Below are 18,672 nucleotides of genomic sequence, written 5' to 3'. Positions count from 1 at the left end.
TACACAAATAGATTCATTATAGAAAAAATACGTAATACTCTTGTTTGAAAAGTATATATAATACTAAAACAAATAACTAAACAAAAACGTCGCTTTGGCCGAGTGGTTAAGGCGTGTGCCTGCTAAGTACATGGGGTTTCCCCGCGAGAGTTCGAATCTCTCAGGCGACGTAATTATTTTATTTTTTGCGAAAACTATTTATAATTTCGGGGAGAGTCTTTATTTTTTTCTTTTACCCAATTTCGTGCGGAAGGAATTTATTAATTTTATACTGAGAGTATAAAATCTTCACCCAAAAAACTTTTTGGGCAGCATATATATTATTATTGTTCTCCACTGAGTATAAAAATAATCACCGTAGGCAATATATATAATTTCACAAAATTAAAATATGTATACATTTAAATATTATTTTACATTTTATTTTTAAAAGAATCAAATCAATATGCATCATAATTGTTCTTTATGTTTTTCATATTTCGATAACGCTCAATGATTTTTTTTCAATTTTAATGTCAATGAAAATCAACAAATTGAGAAAAATTTAGAAGCTCTAGATTCCACGTGTGAATCAACGAATTTAAATGTCTCTTCAATCAACAAATTTGAAAGAATTTGGAAGCTCACTCTTAAATACTTTTAAGCTATTATATAACCTTTATAATTCTCTTAATACAAAGAATCCCTTTATTGGATCCAAATAAAGGGATGTGTAGACCCAAATATAATAACTGAGGAATTCCCCAGTAGAATTACTTCCTTTTTTTCAATTCTCTTAATACAAAGAATCCCTTTATTAGATCCAAATAAAGGGATGTGTAGACCCAAATATAATAACGGTGAGGAATTCCCGAGTAGAATTACTTCCTTTTTTTTCATGCTATCAAGGGGAAGAAAAGTTGGACAGTTTGGTATGGGCATGAAAGAAAGAGACTAATAGTCGAGCCAAATTTCCTGGACAAAACAGAGATGAACTTTCTGGGTTTGAAATCAGCTCACGCGCACTACTTGACGTGGGTGGATGCCTAGCATAGGCAATGTTGGAGGAACGGTTGAGGAAGTATACGGAATCATTGGCTTCGGTAGAGTGATAATGGTAGGATGCTCATTGCTGCAATTTTATTCATAAATATGTAAGGTACATCACTTGTATGCTATAAGTTGCCTAAACTAACATCATTAGGTTATTCAGGCACATTATCACCATTTACAAATTACAATACATACATTTCATAAAGCTACCACCAATATCCCAACCTCATGCATGATCATATGAAAAGCTCATCCGCTTCCTATCTAGTTTAATTTTTTTACCCAATTCTTCTAAAATATGTAGCTATGTTTCATGATTGATTGCGAGAGCCTCTGTGTGGCATGATGTCAAACGCTCTAGAAAGTCTGTGGCTATTCAAAATATTTCCCAAGTAATGCCCCGTGCATCAGAATCCAATAGCTCAAATCAAAAAGGCATTGGCCAACTCATTGATGATAGCTTTAGATTGTCCAAATATGAATAAGCACGAGGATGATTCACAACTCCAACAAATTAAGAATTAGCTTTGTTAACTCTTCCTCCCAATGCTTTTAGATTTGTCGGATTTAGCTCAATGTACTTCCCTAGCCTGAAATAAAAGTACAACAAATGAAAACTTGTTAATCCATTTGTACCAAAAAAAAATTGAAATATTATTGTTGGAATTCTATTTGAATATCGCTGTTACTACTGAAAAGACTCCCTTGAGAACTAAGGAGTAAGGACAATTAAAAGCACAAAATTTACCCAAGGTCTGGTGGAAGTCTAAAACCACCGATGCGAACTCGCTTTAGTGAATGAATCTGAAACATGAAACAGAATCTCGACAAATTAATGTATGTATAGTCACTCATTTATCTTGGGGAGGAGATAAAAGCATTTACTCATTTAGCATGTTATTGATCTATAGATCTATAGACATCATACAAGGAACACAAGTATCTTATTACAAGAAAAATAAGAGAATTTGTGGATTACAGTATCACAGAGGGTTTGCACCTCCTAATGCCAAAAGCCCCCGAATCCAATGATAAGATACCTCACTCTTAAATCTTAATCCCCTTTATTATATGTTGCCATCACATCATGTCAAATTTCCCCTTTCTAACTCTCTAATGCGCCCACTTAGGGCTTCCTATATGCCACACCAAAAATCTTTAAGCTTGATTTTTCTGATGTATTTTACATAAAGCAAGGCTGCTAACAAGAATTTATTCAACACCATAAAATATAGACAATGTCAAACAACATGGAGAGTATTATATTATGGATCTAACAGTTTTGTTAATATATGATGTGAGAAAAATAGCAATTAGCACAATCAAATAAACTCCTAAGAAATGTGAAACACGGAAATATTGTCTAGTATGAGAACTTTGGGGATTTTCACAGTTTTAATCATTCACATTTTACACATGCTCAAGCATTTGAACTTTGGGCATTTTGAGGGCCATTTAACGAAGTATATGTATTAAAGGTTACCTCAAGTCCAGCACTTTTAACAAGTTCACGAACTTCATGCTTCCTTCCATCATGAACCTATGAGAATCCAAATTAAATCAAGCAAGCATTTGTCAACTAAGTTCAACTGTTTTTTCATCATCTAACAATTCGTATGCTCTAACAAGCATATTTAACCGACTAAAAAGAAGCCATCTTGATAATTCAGATACGAGGATGTCAATGGCCTGTATTATTTATTGCTTAAATGTGAACCAATTTTACCATACGACATGCCCATTTTCACGTTAACGGTCAGAGTTTTTTTTAAAAAGGCTATATCTTTAGTGTTGAACATCAAGAGTTCTAGAACAAAATGGGGCATTCAGAAAAAAGAAAAAAAAAATTGAACATTCACTTGGGAGTTCCTTTGCTTTGAAGTTTAAATAAGAGGTGGAAAATTAAAATATTAAAAATCATATAACTATTACAACATTTCAACCTATGACTGCAGTCAAAGAAAATCAAGATATCTACATACATGTGGCAGCATATACTAGAATTGATCCAAAGTAGTGTCACATGAAACATAGTCAATAACTTCATGCTTACGGTATACCATATTCCTAAAACACTAAGTATGGATTAAAAGACAACTTCATTAACGTTATGCATCAAGAAACTATAGTTCAAGATATCATGTCATAATCAGCTAATGTGATGATTAAAAATTCACAACCAGTGTTGGGTAGCATAGTTGATATAGTAGATCAAAAATAGATATATTTACCACAATACGAAGTCGAGATCTTTGTGTATCCGGCATACGTGGAAGTAACTCCACACTATCAGGTACACAGTGGACACCCTCAATTGTTGTTCCCTCACTTATGGCTGTTAAGTGCCTCTTATGAACTAGTCCATTAACTGTTGCAATGTATCTGATCAAATAAACTTAATGTTTTAGAAAATGAGAGAAATCACAGGAGTGGAGAACTTTATTTATCTTAGAAATAATAACACGGACCAAAAATGAAAAATAATATAAGCCATGCATAAAACGTAATAATGTAAGTTACATAAAAAATATCAAATTAGAAAGCCTTTATAAAGTCCTAGCAAAAATCTTGTGAGAGGTATTCTTTCTGTTCCTATACATGCGATACAAATCCAAACTAATGAAAAAGTTCAGGAAAAAAATACACAAATCAAACTAAATAACTCACTCTTTTGAAAAATTAGATGACGGATGTGAAAGTTTTTGAGCAAAATCTCCTGCGAACAAGAACCATTGGATAAAGTATTAGATAAAAATGTTATTTCAATTAACAGAACCACTATTCACTCAACAGAGATAAAATTGCTTTCACAAGAAACCACATACCATCATTAGTCACAATAAGTAACCCAGTAGTTGCAACATCAAGGCGCCCTACAGTAAATAGTCTTGGTGGGGGTACTCCTGGATGCTTTTTATCCTGGAAATAAAATTGTTTTCAGGTGATGGAGAGAACATTATTATAAATGGAGAAATATAAAACTACATCCTAAAAAGACAGAAAATTGTACATCATCTCAAAAGATTTCTACCAAGTAAAAGAAAAAATAAAAAACACTATCTTTAATAAAATATTAATAAAGCTCAAAGTGACACATACCCAACTGCTCAAAAAATCATCAAATAGACTTATAACAGATTTAGACTCCTTTTCCCCAGATGAGCATATGTACCTGTGAAAATGTAATTGCATCACTTATCAGGATAGGATATCATATTACATACCCTTTTGAATTCATTTGCATAGGATATCATATCATTTTACATACCCTTTTGGTTTGTTCAAGGCAAGATAAACTTTGTGAGGCTGCCTCTTGGGAAGGCGGCTTCCATTGACATAGATATTATCCTTTGAGGGATCCACTTTAGTCTACACACCACAAAAGTGTTTTTCTCATAAGCCAAAAACATTAGTTTCTAGAAGAAGAAAAACTGAAAAACAAAATCATATAGCTTTTTTAAAAGCAATGTTAGATATAGTTAGATATTAATTAAAATTAGTAGTCAATATTGTTTAAGGTAGTATTCTAGTTAGCTATGATTGAATGAACAAGTTGATATGATGACGTAGGATGCACCTTATATAGTGATCCTAATGTATAACTAATATAACCAACTTCTAACTATCATAACTAATTAGTATACTACCTTAAACAATCTTAACCAATTCTAATTAATATCTAACGGGTTAGATAAAATGGACATAAAAGCTCTAATCCATGAAGTCATGGTATGTTACACTAACACTATGCTGCTAAAAAACCTAATTTGGAGAAATTTCATAATGGCAGGGAACAAACCTGAGGTGTATTACAGACAGAACCGTTAACAGTAACCTTGCCTTTAAAAATTAGCTCTTCGCAGCTTCTCCTTGATGCAACTGAAAGCAGAAGAGCATAATTAGACGTTTAGTTACACACATTTAGTCCAGTACTTTGGATCATCAGGTGTATTTGTTGATTCAAATAACTAAGCCTCTCTACTTTTCAAGCTAAACAAATTTGATTACATTGTTATTTCTGTTATTTTTTTTTTTGGAACCCCAGACCTTGCATATATTATGCATTGTTCTTACCAATTGAGCTAAGCTCACTGGGACTGTTATTTCTGTTTTGTATAAAAGCATTAAATTCTGATATAATCCTAATATTATTAAACAATTTTGAAAAGTTTACAACTTTACACTTTACAAAATGATTTAGAAGTTATGAAGCACACGCAGACAGCATACACGATATTGACACAGAAAATGACATAATTGAATGTAATCAGAATAGCCAGTGTGGTGACGGAGTCAAACACCGAACACGCTTTTAATAAAACTGGATAGAAATTGAAAGTAAATGGTAACGAAATATCACCTCCGGATGCGGCGAGAACCTTACTGAGACGAGTACCGGAGTCCTCCTTAATATTTTCATTATAGAATCTCCTAGCCGCTTTAGAATACTGTGGCGGCGCTGTCACCGCACGAATCTTGGTTTCCTTTTCACTCTTTTTCTTGTTTTTGGTAAGTTGGTCCTTCTCTGATTTTTTGGTACCGGTTTGAGCATTAGCCATTTCTTTGAGAAAACTGGGAGGAGGCTCTGATAGAAGCTTGAAGTTGCCATCTTCGCCGCGAACAATCCACGGAATCATCAGAGGACCTTCGTCATCGTCATTGTCGGGGGTTTGGGTTTTGGGCTGAGGAGCGGGCTTAGGTTTGGGATTAGACGGAGAGAAAGAGATGTTGAATTTGGAAGAGGAGGAACAAGTGAAGCGGGGGAGAGTGCGGAAGGTAGAAGTAAGTTTGGTTGATTTGATGGTGGTAAAATAGAGTGCTGTCATTGCCATTGTTGCCGCTGAACCCATTTCTTCTTCGAATTGCTGCAGGGAATTAAAACTGGGAAATGTATTTGTAGCTGCTCTAGTTCGTTTCTATCTTATCCCGTTGGCTTTGCATACCCGGAGAATAGTATGTATGGGTTCCCTCTCAGTAATACTATCTTTTTTTTTTTTTAGGAAGTAATACTACATTTTTGATAGCTCTCAATTGAGTTATACTTACGCCACTTATTCAACATAGAAAAATATTATCGTTTAGTAATTGATCATTAAACACTACTAATATTTTTTATTTATTTATTTATCATAAATCATAATGTAAAGATAGTCAACAATTTTGGTAGATTAGTTTATCTTATTAAAAAAATGTAAAATAGCCAAATGGAATTGCGCGAATGAATAGTACTACATTTCAATTGTGATTATATTGTTATTACTATTTATACGACAACTAGTAAAGAATATTACTAGTAAAAGACAGTGAAGAGTGAACGCATTATAAAGTTTCATAGTTTATATGAATGTTATTATTGTATACGACTAAAGAAACTAACATGTTTTTCGTAATAAGCATGATGATATTTTTTACGTATATTGTTTGTTTATTAGAAAAGATCTTTTTAGGGACAGATATGGCATGCCAAATTATCATTTTCCATAATTTTGTTTGATTTTCATCTTTTGTTTCTCCGTTGTTTTTTGAGGGTTTTGGTTTGGTCCCCCTCTCTCGTACAGATATTCCTCTTTTTTTAATAATATATGAGTGAGTGCCAGACCTAATTGGGATGTCTAAGTTTCTCCATGATGTCTTGCTCACTCTTAGTTCGTAAAAAAAAAAAAAAAAAAAAAAAAGATTAACTTATTTCAGTTTAATTATTGACATAAGTTTTGTAAGACTTGAAAGAATTTATGAAAATAACAATTTTCATAAGCTTTTTTCAACTTATTTTATACTCTCTCCAATATAAAACAACTTACAGAATATACAAAAACAATTTAATACTATTTTTGTCTTGTTATAAAAATAGTTTATGCAAGCTTATACATAAGCACTTACAATGATAAGCGTTTATGCAAATAAGTTGTTTAGCCATCCAAAATCCTGTTTCCTTACCATAATAAAAGAACCTAGTATCTTTTTCTATTGTATGTAATGTAACACAGCTTAACATGCAGATAATCTCGATCCATATAAACGTATCATGAAGCACTTCTTCGCTTAAGTAAATTTTCAATGTTAATAAGCATCAAATATTATGGAGAAAAGGACAACAAAATGTACAGATCAGAGTCAAACCAAAAACATAACCCTGAAGTCCTTATCTCATGGACAACTTTGGCGACGTAGAGAGTCTAATCAATCCCAAGAAAATTATTTTGGCAGGTAACTGTGCAAAAAAATCTATCCAACTTGCAAGCATTATTTTTGCAGGCAAATTTGAGACAAATTCGTGTAGAAGTTTGATTTTAAATGTGTTTAGCCACTTTCTATGGCGAGCATTGATCAGCAGAAATGAATACCAAAATGTTTGTCAAGTGAAAACTTTCTTCACATTCATCAAAGTCCTCAACCTGAGAAAAATTACACAAAAATTAGATAACACTCTATCAAAGTGTATGGTATGTGACTGAAGGCCGCCATCATCAAAATATCGTTAGCAGATATGTGTCGTTTTTTGCACTTACTAACTGTGCTTCCCATCATGAAATTGGGCATTTTTTGAGGATTTAAAAGTCTTCAAAAAATCTGTAGCCTTCTGCAGCTCTTCCTTCTGCCTTGATTTGTCCCATTTGTGCTCATTTGCCAATATTTCGATCACACGAGGCAATGCCCTTCTTGCTGCATCAGTTTCAAGGAAAGCAAGACGAGTCCTCCTTGCAATGAAATCGATAGCAGATTCACAGTATTCATTACGAGCACAGTAGGCTACCTCTGCCTCCAGATATGGGTAACCGTGGGCAAGTCGCTTGCCCAAATTTTCATTCTGAAATACAAAATATAGAGTCAATTTTCTGAAACGAAGAAGCTGACTAAACTTCTATAACACCCATGAAGCTGATAAACATTATTATTATTATTATCATAAATAATACTACAAAAATACCTCAAAAGAGGATGATGTAATATCAACACCACTGCTCCCAAAGAAAAGATAAAAACGCAAGAGAATTGAAATGAACGGCCTTACTATGGTTTACAAGATCTTTTGCATGATCTAGAAAACCACATCAACCCGTCACCAGACTGTAATATGAAGTCTTGTGACTTGGCAAAATGATACACCTTACAACAATAACAGCAGAGTTTTTTTTTTTTTTTTCCAATTGCGTGGGATTGGTTATTCTTTAAAAAGATCATGCCTAATGATTAACAGTTTAAATCTAAATCAATTTTGATGGTTCAACATACGATTTTTTTAGTTTCCCTCAACCTTAAATTATCAGACTACTCTTCATCTGATGCAACCTCCTCACCAAGGCTTTTTAAGCTCTTTTCAACACATGCCCAAATCACCTAAGGCAAAATTCTATCATCTTTTCCATGATAGGTACTACCTCAATTTTCACCTGATGCATCATCATTTGTATCCAAATTGCATGCAAAAGTGTTTTCAATTTTGACCATGGTACTAATGGTGTCATTTAGGCAAATTCTGGTTTTACCGACTTTGAAATTCTAAAACAATGCAAACAAGTTCAACTAAAATAGAAAGCCGTTGAACTATTTTAAACCAAAATTATAGCGACACAAGGATAAAGGTACATCATCATTAAATATAAGAAATGGAAAGAAAAACACAAAGCAGAGCACTGTGTTCTTCTTTAAGTGTGAGAATCCCAAGCAGTAACTGAAAAGTTGTAAACATAACTCCAAATCGAAGATGGTACAAAATCACCCGGTCCATTTTATGTAAGATACATATGTAAATGTTTTGTTGCTTAATGAAAATAACAATAAGAAATAGAAAGCAATAAAAGCAAACCTGAGCAATGGCAGCCACGCGCTCAGCCAATGTTCCATATGCATGAGACAAATGCCTTGCAGCAGCAGAGTCCATTACCCCAGGAACAACTTTACCACTATATGTACTTTTCATGCGCTTATACTGTTGAGCAAGAACTGTAAAAGAAGAAGGCTCCCACCCTTCACCACCAACAATGCAGAGATTGTTGGTCACGCATCCATTGACGGGGGTCAGCTTTCCAGACTTTATAGCTGCATCAACAGCATCTTCTGCCATGCTGAAACACATAGAGATCATAACAATATTAATGTGCATAGAAACTTTTGTGTGATGTAAATATAAACTAGAGTAAATAGATTCCCAACACAATGACATATCATGCCTAGTCAGTGAAACCACATCTAAACAAACTTCAACAAGCTGCTGTTAAATTACCTACGATAGGTAGTCCACTTGCCGCCGGTGATGGTGACCAAACCAGGGTAATCCTCACAGACAACATGATCCCTTGAGATACTCTCAGTACTTTTTGCTGTTGGATCCACTGCTAATGGGCGAATGCCACTCCAAGCAGAAAGAACGTCAACGCGGCGAACCTAAAAAATTTCCATCGTTATTTATTCCCTGTTAGCAAACAGTGTAAGACCGAAAATGCAAAACACACACACACACACACATATATATATGCTAGCTCCGTCCCTAAATATAGGATCTCCCCTTGAGTAAATCACGGGAATTAAGGAAGTTGGTTGGTGTATTAAATTTGTTAATAATTGGTATTGTTTTTACAAGTTCATAATTCAAGATAAAGAATTAGTTGATGTTTATATTAGAGTATTTATTACAGATTGCAGAAAAAGATGTAAATTAATTAGGGGTATGCTAGTTAATAAATAATTAAAGTAGTTGAAAATTCAAAGATGGGGTCTTTTAAAAAGGAACAAAGAAAAAACCCATGAAGGTCTTATACTTAGGAACAGAGGGGGTATATTTAAAATGACATCTAGATTGATTGGCAGCTCAGCAGCATCAGTTGGCTTGCATTTAATCAAGAATCAAAAGGACAATCTAACATACTTACAAATAAGTAATATCTCAGAGAACTTGTAGTTATTAATCTAAACATCAGAAATAAGAGTAAAAAAACATAAAAATAAAAAATAAAAATAAAACTACAGCCTTTCGTACTAGGTGGGTTAGCTGCATGAATTAAACAACATCGTTGTGTTTTATCCATACCAACTCTTCAGAAAGTAAGAACACATAATGAGTTAAAAAAAATTATCTATACCGGCGGGTACAACGTACCTTAACATTAAGGTAATCAGATATTGCATCCAAAATAAATTGTATTTCATCTTCATGCGGTTCTGGAAGATATGTAATGCTAGTACTAGAATCTGTAGTTCCAGCAATGGTTCGTCCCATCCATGGAAGCATGAAAACAACACGTCCATCCTTAGTTTTAGGAACAATTAAGCCCATTCCCTCAGGAGAATAGTAATCAGGAAGTGTAATATGTACACCACTGCTAGGAGCAATCATTTCTTTTGCATTTTTATCGACCATTTTCCTTACAGCGTCACAAAATGGCCCGCTTGCATTCACAATCACTTTTGCATATGTATCAAACTCTTCGCCTGCATTACATAAAATAGCAAGCAAACGTAATTAATTATCAAGGTAAATTAATTAAATTTTACTTTTTATTCTTAAAAGAAGCTGCATTTATTTTATCATGCATCCCACACTGACGGGAAAGTTATCCATCTTTCAGTTCATATTAACTATAGTATACCTTTTGTTAGATGACATTGGTCAATTGCTTAGTAAGTGAAAAAACCCTATCGATAAAACTAACAACCTTGTATAGAAAAACTATTTTGAAGTATCCACAAAACCAAACACTGGTGTTTCACATTTATTTTACAACATGACCAACTGTTCTACTCCGGCTGCAGAGGTTTATTCTCTTATGGGATGAGGGTGTGGTAACAATTAGAAATTAAAAGAAAACTTACCAGTTAAATTATCTCGAACTCGTGCGCCAATTATTCGTTCTTCAGCATCATCCTTCAGTAAGGATACCACTTCCGCATGGTTAAGCACTGCCGCGCCAGCTAAAGCAGCAGTGCAAGCCACTCCAACATTAAGACGTGAATCATTCATCTGCCCGTCATAATAAACAACTGTGCCCCTTAGGCTTCTATCCTTTCCCTCCCTTAATAGAGTGGGGAAGAGGTCAACAGATTCTTTTGTAGAATAATATCTTGATAAGTGCAGCAGTTGTCTTCCTGCGACCAAATCGTACATTTTCAAGCCCGCCCAGTAGTACACTACTTCAAACCAGCTAAAACATGGTGTCATGCACGGCAATGCATGGCATAGGTGTGGTGCATTTTCAATAACCCGTTTACGCTCATCAAGTGCATGAAGTACTAACTTGTATTGTCCAAAGTCAAGATTAAAGACGGCTTTCTCCAAGTAACGAACTCCTAACAGTTCACAAAAACAAGACTGATATTAGAAATGGGAAACAAGGGATCAATTATTCATAATTCATTTCAAACAGGGTTCAGTTGAAAACCAGAGGTAAAATAATAAAAATTCTAGTCATCAACCTTCATAAAAGCTTAAACTATTAGGTGTAGAGTTCATGAATGGTTTTATATATAACATGTTTCCTCGCACAAAAGCTCTTTTGACTAAAAGCCTGAGCAAAGCATATATGTCAATTTCTCCACGTTCTGAAATTCAAATCTACTTAGAAGAATGGGAGCCTACTTGGTCATAGAATCTCTAATACCATGTCAAAAATCAAGTCTCCTAGAAAAGCTAAGCTATTAGATGCAGGCTCATGCCTGATTTACCTAAAGCAAAGAGTTGAATCAGAAGCAATGTCCGATCTGGAAAATACTCAGTTCAAACACAAGTTCGTGCTTCTACATTTGCATATTTCCACACCACATTGTGCAATTTGTATCGTTTGCTTTGAAAAATTCGTTTTCAAAACATCAGTCGGCAAAACACAATATTACTAGGCACAAGATCCCAAAACAGACAATAATATGAAGCACGGACACAGACATGTATAGGACACGAAATGGACACCAACGGATCGACATTGATGATAATTTGAAAAAATGCATAATTCAATGTGATCACAAGTGTCAGTGTCGTGTCTGTCAGTGCACGTATCTCTGTCGGAAACTGACATGTAGACACTGACACTAGTCCTAATAGGTATTCGATCAGAAGTGACGGTACTACATGACAATGTAGTTGGTTTTATTCGGTTACAGATATTTATATATTCACAAGTGTTGCACTGCACACTCATACACATAAATTTAGATTCATAAAATAGATTAAAAAAAGAACATGTTGATCTATTAAGCAGAAATTATATTATTATATACAATTGAATATTTTAAATTGCAGACTTCATCATAAGTCACAATCACAAGTTAAAACTATTTGTCAAATTAAAAACAAATGAAAATCCATTATCTAAAAACGCATGATTCATTCATTCATTCATTCATTCATTATAATTATATTGTAAATTTGCAACCAAACTTGCGCACGTTACGTACCTCCATGAAGAAGCTTCGTGGATCGCGACGAAGTTCCGGAAGCGAAATCCTCCCGTTCAACAAGCCCAACCTTGAGTCCACGTGTCACGGCATCAAGCGCGGCACCGGCACCAGTGGCACCACCGCCAATGACAAGAACATCAAGAGGATTCGTCTTACTAGCAGCTATCAACACCGACTGTTGCGTTTCCCTCGACGGAACGACGGCGTCCGGAGAGTGTAGCTTCTGCCGAAGAGCTTGAAGGGAACCGGAGTCGCTGGAGGAGATTGAAGGATTTTGAAGGATCAAAGCGCCGCCGTATGTGGTGGCGATTACCGCACCAGCGGCGAGGCTGAATTTTTTCATTCTCGTCATGGCGGTATGAGAGAACGGAAAAGCGCGTTTGGAATAAGCGCGGTGACGGAACGGTGATTTGTTAATGTTAAATTAAAAGTGAATGAGAAAACGGTTATTTAAGATTATGAAATTGTGGAGCGGTGAAATCACGAGTGTGTTGAAAAGTTGAAAGTGAAAGAGAAAGAGAGGATATTCGTATTCATGTGTTCAACATCGGGTGTGTTTGTGTGACGTGTGAGTGTTAATACATTTTGTAGGGTCAAAAGACAAGAACTAAAGTGTAGGAGTTAAGACAAGTGTCACACACTTTAAGGACAGTTGTTTTTTGTGTTTTCTACTTTTAAATAGGTCAATGTTCATTTTTTAACCTTCAAATTGTTGAGAAAGTCAAAAACTCATGTTTAATCAAGCTTCTTTATTTCTCTTTCATTTTTTTTTTTAAGTAACAAGCATAGTTAAAAATTCATATTAAAGTCAATAACGAGAGGGCGCAAAGTCTCTTTTAGTTTAATCAAAGTTCATAATCGAATTTACTATTGAACATGCAACAGTGTTAAAACTTTTAGGGAAAGTTTGTCCAAAGGATATAACAATCGGAACAAAAAATTAGCTTTTTTTCATTTTTCTTAATAAACGGTATAGCAATCTGAAATTAACACACACTTAAGACATTCGACCTAATAATTTTCATATTTTTATCAACTGAATTAAAACTTGTAGACTATTTTTCATTACTTTATTGAGAGATTATGATACTTTTTTTTTATATGAAACGAGATTATGGTACTTTGATTTTTCTTGATTTTGATGGTATGGAGAGGTTAAAAAAGCTTAATTACAATTTTAATCCCTCCATTGTAGCTATTTCGTCAATTTGATCCACCTTTCGGGTTTCAACACTATTCATAGTATAAGCACATTAGGATTTTTAAAATGTTCAAACCCTACGTCACAATGTCACCTTAATCTCTTCCATTATATCCTCAAATTACCCAAATTATTCATAACCCGTTTCTCGTCTCCTTTTTCCTTCCTTCTCGGCTCCAACACTCGCAATGAACAAATAAGTTTGGAGGGGTGATGAAAGAACACCCCAACCACTCCATGACCCGCGCCTAGACCATTTTAACCACCTCACAATGAAGAACAAATGCAACAAAGATTCTTCAAGTCTATTACACAACACACACTCAGTTGAAGCATCCATAGGTAAAATGCTTCACCTAGCAAAACGAAATCTAGTGGGAATCCGATTGAGAAGAAGTTTTCACGAAAAAGCTATCACTTTTAAAGGTGTCGGGCTTTTCCACACATGGCCAAAAACATGTTCCTCCATTGCGCTCCTATCTCCCTTCAAAACCAACAACCTTTCTAACTTCCTATAGGTTGAGTTCACCGTAAAAACTCCTCCCTCCTCGGCCCTCCAAATGCAACCATCCTCCTCGTGAGACCACCTATGACCCTCCAAATCTTCCAATAATTTTTTTAAGAAGGTTACCCTCCCAAACAAATAAATTCTGCCGCCTTATAAATTCCAATTTACTATTCACTTATGCAATCCCCTTCACCTCCTCCACTGTTGCCTCCTTTTGGTTCGATATTGCAAAAAGTCTCAGATATTTCAAATACAAAGGTGTTCCCTCCTCAGGACTTTCCAAAAACTCGTATTCCTTCCATTCCCCGTCTTTCATACCACTTCGTCGTCGAACCAACTTACTCCAATGTAATGTAATCTTCTACGTTGACAATATCATTTCTAAAAAAAAAATGATGAATATCCAGCTGAGCCTTCAATTAAAAAGTACATTATCCGTGATATATTGCCAAAAAAATAACTATTTCACACACGGGAAGGAAATGCATTGAACTGACAAACCTAGAAACACTTTTTCAACAACCAAAAACAATTCCTCCTGCATCCCTTTATCAATAAATTATTGACTTTTCAAAAAGTAAAAATTAATTAATTCACATAACAATTAACATATGTGTGTGTATGTTGTGCACATCACTTAAAAACTAATGCACTGTGAACATCACTTGTGTGAACTTAGACTAGACTCAAAGTTAAAGATAATATCAAGTGCCTGGACAAATAAGAGTATTAATAATAAAGTCTGATATTTTGGATGTCTGTGAATGCACCACTTTAAAACTAGTGCACCATAAATGTCACATGTGGCCACCAAAACATGAAAAGGAAACACAAACAGAAATAAATCACTTTGCAAATCATATTATCGGGTCACTTCTGTTGCAACTGTGGTGTCTATCAATGACTAAAACAAGGAGGGACCCCTGAACATTTCAACAACAATATCATATAACAGGGTCAATTTTGCTATTACAATTTACAAGACTCGAATCTCCCCAAAACGCTAAGGACTAAAATGTAATAATCCTTTGAAATTGAGTAACATGTTACAACCAGGCTTATCTTGGTGGTTCAGGGCTGAACTGCATGCAATAGTACTTCACCTTCGAATCCACTGTTTCCAGTATTTATCTTCTCCTCGTTCTCGAGAAGCTTCTTACCTGTTGACATAAGGAAATCAACATTGAAGTTTCACGAAAAAAGAATGCAGTGCGATACATTGATTAATCCAATAGCGTATCATGTTTGTTCAAAGAATGTATTACAGCATAGCACTAGCAGATCATTTGATGAATGTGTACGCTGAAGTTTTCGTCAAGTGTAACCAAACTAACCTCTTTCTTCTTCATCCGTGTCGCAATAATCATCACGGTTGCTAGTTCCTTCAAGCCACTCCTCTAGTTTAGCTTCTTTATTAGCTTTAAAGTCATCAAACCTTTCTGACAATGACAACAACTTAATGCTGATATCACTTTCATTGGTCTGTTCGTGTTGAGACTCGTCTTCAACCTGACTCGATATAGGCAAATCATCAGGTTCGGTTCCCTGTAATGATGAAGTTCTGCCATCTGATGTGATTGACCGTGGCAAATCAGGATATCGTAGCTTCTCTTCGTTGGAATCTACTGATCCTTTACCATCAGGCTGTTGCCACTTGAAACTGTTAACCTTCTGTTTCGCCGACTTTAAAACATTTGAAAAATAGTTACTCTTTTTATCATCCCCTTCCTGAGCATAAAAAGCATGATTGCCCCAAAAACGAGTTCTTTCTGTCTGAGAATTTGGTGTTGATGTTGATGAATGGATTGGCCCTTTTTTTGGTTTTTTTGTTTTCAAAATTTCCAGAGATTTGTTTATGTCACCTATCATCTCATTGACTATGGAAAATCCACATTCTTTCATTGATCGAACGGCTGTAATAGAGTCCTCCAAGTCTTCAGTGTGCAAAGTTGTTTCATGAACCTTTTCGACAATATTTTTGTCAGCTTTAATGACATTTGGCACTGCATTTTGAGCATGTTGTTGGATAAAGTAAAGCCCCACAGATGGTTCGTTAGCCACGTATTTGATCATATCCGCCATGCATTCACTTATCTCCACAAAACCATCAACGGTAGAGAATTCATGCATCTTCCTGAAGACAAAATACAGTTCATTACTGACCAAGAAAGAAACATAGTAAGTTGACTAGGGTAAAACAAAAGACTTTAAAAAGCCTAATCAACATTTACTGATACAAAAGGCTAATTTAGACAACCATTGGATTGATACATTCAATTGTTAATCTCGATTCAACTCCTAACGCGTATTGCAGCAGATGAACAAATTCAATTGAATGGATCATATTATATATGATGATGATGATGGAATTTTAAACTGATAAGGATTTCACGTTTTAGTGGAGTGATTGGAGGATAACTTATCGTAGTAAGCTTCACTTAAGTTTGACTAACGACTACAAAAAATTTAATTCAGACACACATATATCTACACGTGAAAGAATTCCATAAGAACTTTATCACTCTAGTGAGATTGAGCTGAAAAATTGAAATCAAAGTTCTTAAACTTAAAACACAGATTGAAATATGCCTACAGCTGCCGCATCGTTTATGTGTGAGATTGAACAAATGAATGATTGACTAGACATAAAGAGGAGTATTTATATAACTATTGACCACACACCTAATAGGATTCGCTTTTCCAAAAGGAGTCTACAAAGCCAAAAAAAGATTCCAAATCATAAATCTCGACCCATGAATGTTCTAAAAGAACTGGAAATTCCAAAACAGATTCAGGACTTCGGAAAAACAGAAACAGCAAATAAGGACATTATACAATTCAGAGAGATGATAACGGCAGAGGAAAATATTTGAAAAAAGAAGACTCCCCTGAACAAATATCTTTCCATTTACAAAAATGGGAATCATCCCAATTGGCAAAGAAAGCAAATAGGATATGAAAGTAAGGATATACCTATCACCTAAGATATAGATTTCCAGAGACTAATGTGAAACTATCATCCTACTTTATCAATATTTATTTTCACAGTTATAAATATTCAAGCTGAAGTAGCAATGATTATCCTTTTCCTTTTTATCCATTTACCATTGACTCCCGAACAAATGACGTACACTACTGGCTTTCAGTACTCTTAAGTCTTACAGGAAAATACATTGGCTGACAAGGGTTCTTTTTTTAATACACACACGTGTAAAAGGTAATTCAAATTCTCTAGTCCACGACTTTAAACACAGCCAAATGAGTTTTTCGAGTCACACTCACACCAACTTAGTAGCTCCATTCAAAAAACATTAGGTTCCCGGGATGAAATCAAAATAATCATGGTGCCATGGTGGGAACTAGAGAGATATGCAAACTCCTTTAGCATATTATTATAGTTTCAGTCTTACTCCCTTATCCTTGCTCTCTTCCATTCATACAGATTTTATGTTTGTTAATAAAAATGGTAATTGATATGTACTATGCCACAAAGTGTGAATTACCAAGTAGTAGCTACTATTTCAAACTTCAAAGTTACCATACCCACATTTCTCTGCCTCACATTTTCTTACATTGATGTATAAAGAATTCATAACAACGTTTACATATGCTTTAACTTAAAAATAAAAAATAGTATTTGTAAATATTACAGGGAATTAAGGCTAAAAAGATGAGAAATCAGTCTAACCTCTAGACACATCAATTAGGGAAACACCTTTAAAAAATCAGGAAGCAAACACCTACAAGAAAGTCCACGAAGAACAAAATCATATCATGTCTGTAAGAGCAAATAATTCTGCTTCAACTATATACACTAAAATAGAAAATGTTACAAACAGATAGTGCACAATTGTGAAAGTCAAGAGACAAGTATCTTCAATGAAATCGTCAAATAACAAAAATGACTTGGAAAAGGCAAAATAAATTAAGAAAGGAGTGTTTGGTGGCTAATGAATAGAGTGTAGAGACAGTAGAAAAGTCAAAATTAAGTATCACTATTCAGAAACAATTTATTTAAACCCACATTCAGATATAAAGCATAAAGAATTATAAGCATTTGAAATCAAGTCAACAAAGAAAAAATAATAATAAATAAATAAAGGCAACCCATGTTCCTCTTGATAAATCACATAATTATTATAAAGGGGGAAAAATAATGATATGAGAATGAAAGAACATTGATTTAAATACCCTCTCAAGGAATTTCAGCGATGAAGAAGAAGGAGAAAACGTACTCAGAAAAAGTGAAGATAAGATGAGAGACTCATGACCCTTCTCTTCGGTTGTTATTATGGTATGGTTTTTGTCCACACCAAAGAACAGTCCCCCACACACGACACGACAGTGACACACACACGCCCCAACAGCAATAACTTCGATTAGCTCGCTTTGTCTTTGTCTACTCCCTAATCTATCTACTCCTTTGAATTCTTTTATTTTAGAAAAATCAAAATATAAATATTATTTAAAGTTTTTTCTAACCAAATAGTTTTATGCGAAAGTGTAAAAACTAATTCATTGAACCGGATAAGATCATAATGGA

At 34.6% G+C, this 18,672-nt stretch overlaps 3 protein-coding genes and 1 non-coding gene across 7 annotated transcripts; 1 reads left to right on the top strand and 3 right to left on the bottom strand.

The window, feature by feature from the left end:
- The first annotated feature begins 88 nt into the window (after positions 1-88).
- TRNAS-GCU (transfer RNA serine (anticodon GCU)) lies at positions 89-170 on the top strand. The gene has a single exon. It is a non-coding gene; the product is annotated as a tRNA-Ser (tRNA).
- Positions 171-1,094: 924 nt separating this feature from the next.
- SVR1 (pseudouridine synthase family protein) lies at positions 1,095-5,959 on the bottom strand. The gene is made up of 10 exons (XM_085739637.1): positions 5,393-5,959; positions 4,832-4,911; positions 4,301-4,401; positions 4,132-4,204; positions 3,858-3,951; positions 3,700-3,748; positions 3,264-3,414; positions 2,516-2,572; positions 1,781-1,836; positions 1,095-1,622 (listed from the first exon to the last, which is right to left on the bottom strand). Exons 1-10 carry the CDS (start codon positions 5,880-5,882, stop codon positions 1,547-1,549), a joined length of 1,227 nt encoding a protein of 408 aa, XP_085595763.1. The 5' UTR covers positions 5,883-5,959; the 3' UTR covers positions 1,095-1,546.
- Positions 5,960-7,053: 1,094 nt separating this feature from the next.
- LOC146957984 (glycerol-3-phosphate dehydrogenase SDP6, mitochondrial-like) lies at positions 7,054-12,838 on the bottom strand. 2 transcript variants are annotated; one of them, XM_085739635.1, is made up of 7 exons: positions 12,418-12,838; positions 10,843-11,316; positions 10,130-10,461; positions 9,257-9,417; positions 8,840-9,098; positions 7,542-7,840; positions 7,054-7,427 (listed from the first exon to the last, which is right to left on the bottom strand). In XM_085739635.1, coding segments are annotated over exons 1-7 (1,881 nt in total). In that variant the 5' UTR covers positions 12,773-12,838; the 3' UTR covers positions 7,054-7,426. The 2 variants fall into 2 exon arrangements, with proteins under 2 accessions (XP_085595761.1, XP_085595762.1); XM_085739636.1 differs by lacking the exon at positions 7,054-7,427 and having other exon boundaries at positions 7,541-7,840.
- A 2,116-nt stretch (positions 12,839-14,954) lies between these two features.
- LOC146957983 (uncharacterized) lies at positions 14,955-18,404 on the bottom strand. Of its 3 annotated transcripts, none has more exons than XM_085739632.1 (4): positions 18,365-18,404; positions 17,818-17,869; positions 15,464-16,263; positions 14,955-15,289 (listed from the first exon to the last, which is right to left on the bottom strand). In XM_085739632.1, the coding sequence occupies exons 3-4, from the start codon at positions 16,257-16,259 to the stop codon at positions 15,201-15,203; spliced, it is 885 nt and encodes a 294-aa protein (XP_085595758.1). In that variant the 5' UTR covers positions 16,260-16,263; positions 17,818-17,869; positions 18,365-18,404; the 3' UTR covers positions 14,955-15,200. The 3 variants fall into 3 exon arrangements, with proteins under 3 accessions (XP_085595758.1, XP_085595759.1, XP_085595760.1); XM_085739633.1 differs by having other exon boundaries at positions 18,321-18,391; XM_085739634.1 differs by lacking the exon at positions 17,818-17,869.
- Positions 18,405-18,672: the final 268 nt, after the last annotated feature.

Source organism: Medicago sativa, chromosome 1 (genome assembly GCF_051527215.1).
Source record: "Medicago sativa cultivar Bolivia chromosome 1, Bolivia_mono, whole genome shotgun sequence".
In the NCBI taxonomy this organism is placed as follows: Eukaryota; Viridiplantae; Streptophyta; class Magnoliopsida; order Fabales; family Fabaceae; genus Medicago; species Medicago sativa.
This window is presented reverse-complemented; position numbering and strand designations above follow the sequence as displayed.

Bases quoted from the DNA above. Each gene is read 5' to 3' on its own strand.
- LOC146957984 (XM_085739635.1), bottom strand. From the start codon at position 12,772: ATGACGAGAATGAAAAAATTCAGCCTCGCCGCTGGTGCGGTAATCGCC. The intron at 11,317-12,417 runs GTACGTAACGTG...GTGAACTGTTAG, and splicing joins CACGAAGCTTCTTCATGGAG to GAGTTCGTTACTTGGAGAAA. The intron at 10,462-10,842 runs GTAAGTTTTCTT...TATGTAATGCAG, and splicing joins AGTTCGAGATAATTTAACTG to GCGAAGAGTTTGATACATAT.
- LOC146957983 (XM_085739632.1), bottom strand. From the start codon at position 16,259: ATGCATGAATTCTCTACCGTTGATGGTTTTGTGGAGATAAGTGAATGC. The intron at 15,290-15,463 runs GTTAGTTTGGTT...TTATGTCAACAG, and splicing joins CACGGATGAAGAAGAAAGAG to GTAAGAAGCTTCTCGAGAAC.
- SVR1 (XM_085739637.1), bottom strand. From the start codon at position 5,882: ATGGGTTCAGCGGCAACAATGGCAATGACAGCACTCTATTTTACCACC. The intron at 4,205-4,300 runs GTATGTAAAATG...ACATTTTCACAG, and splicing joins GCCTTGAACAAACCAAAAGG to GTACATATGCTCATCTGGGG. The intron at 2,573-3,263 runs GTAAATATATCT...GGATTCTCATAG, and splicing joins GATCTCGACTTCGTATTGTG to GTTCATGATGGAAGGAAGCA.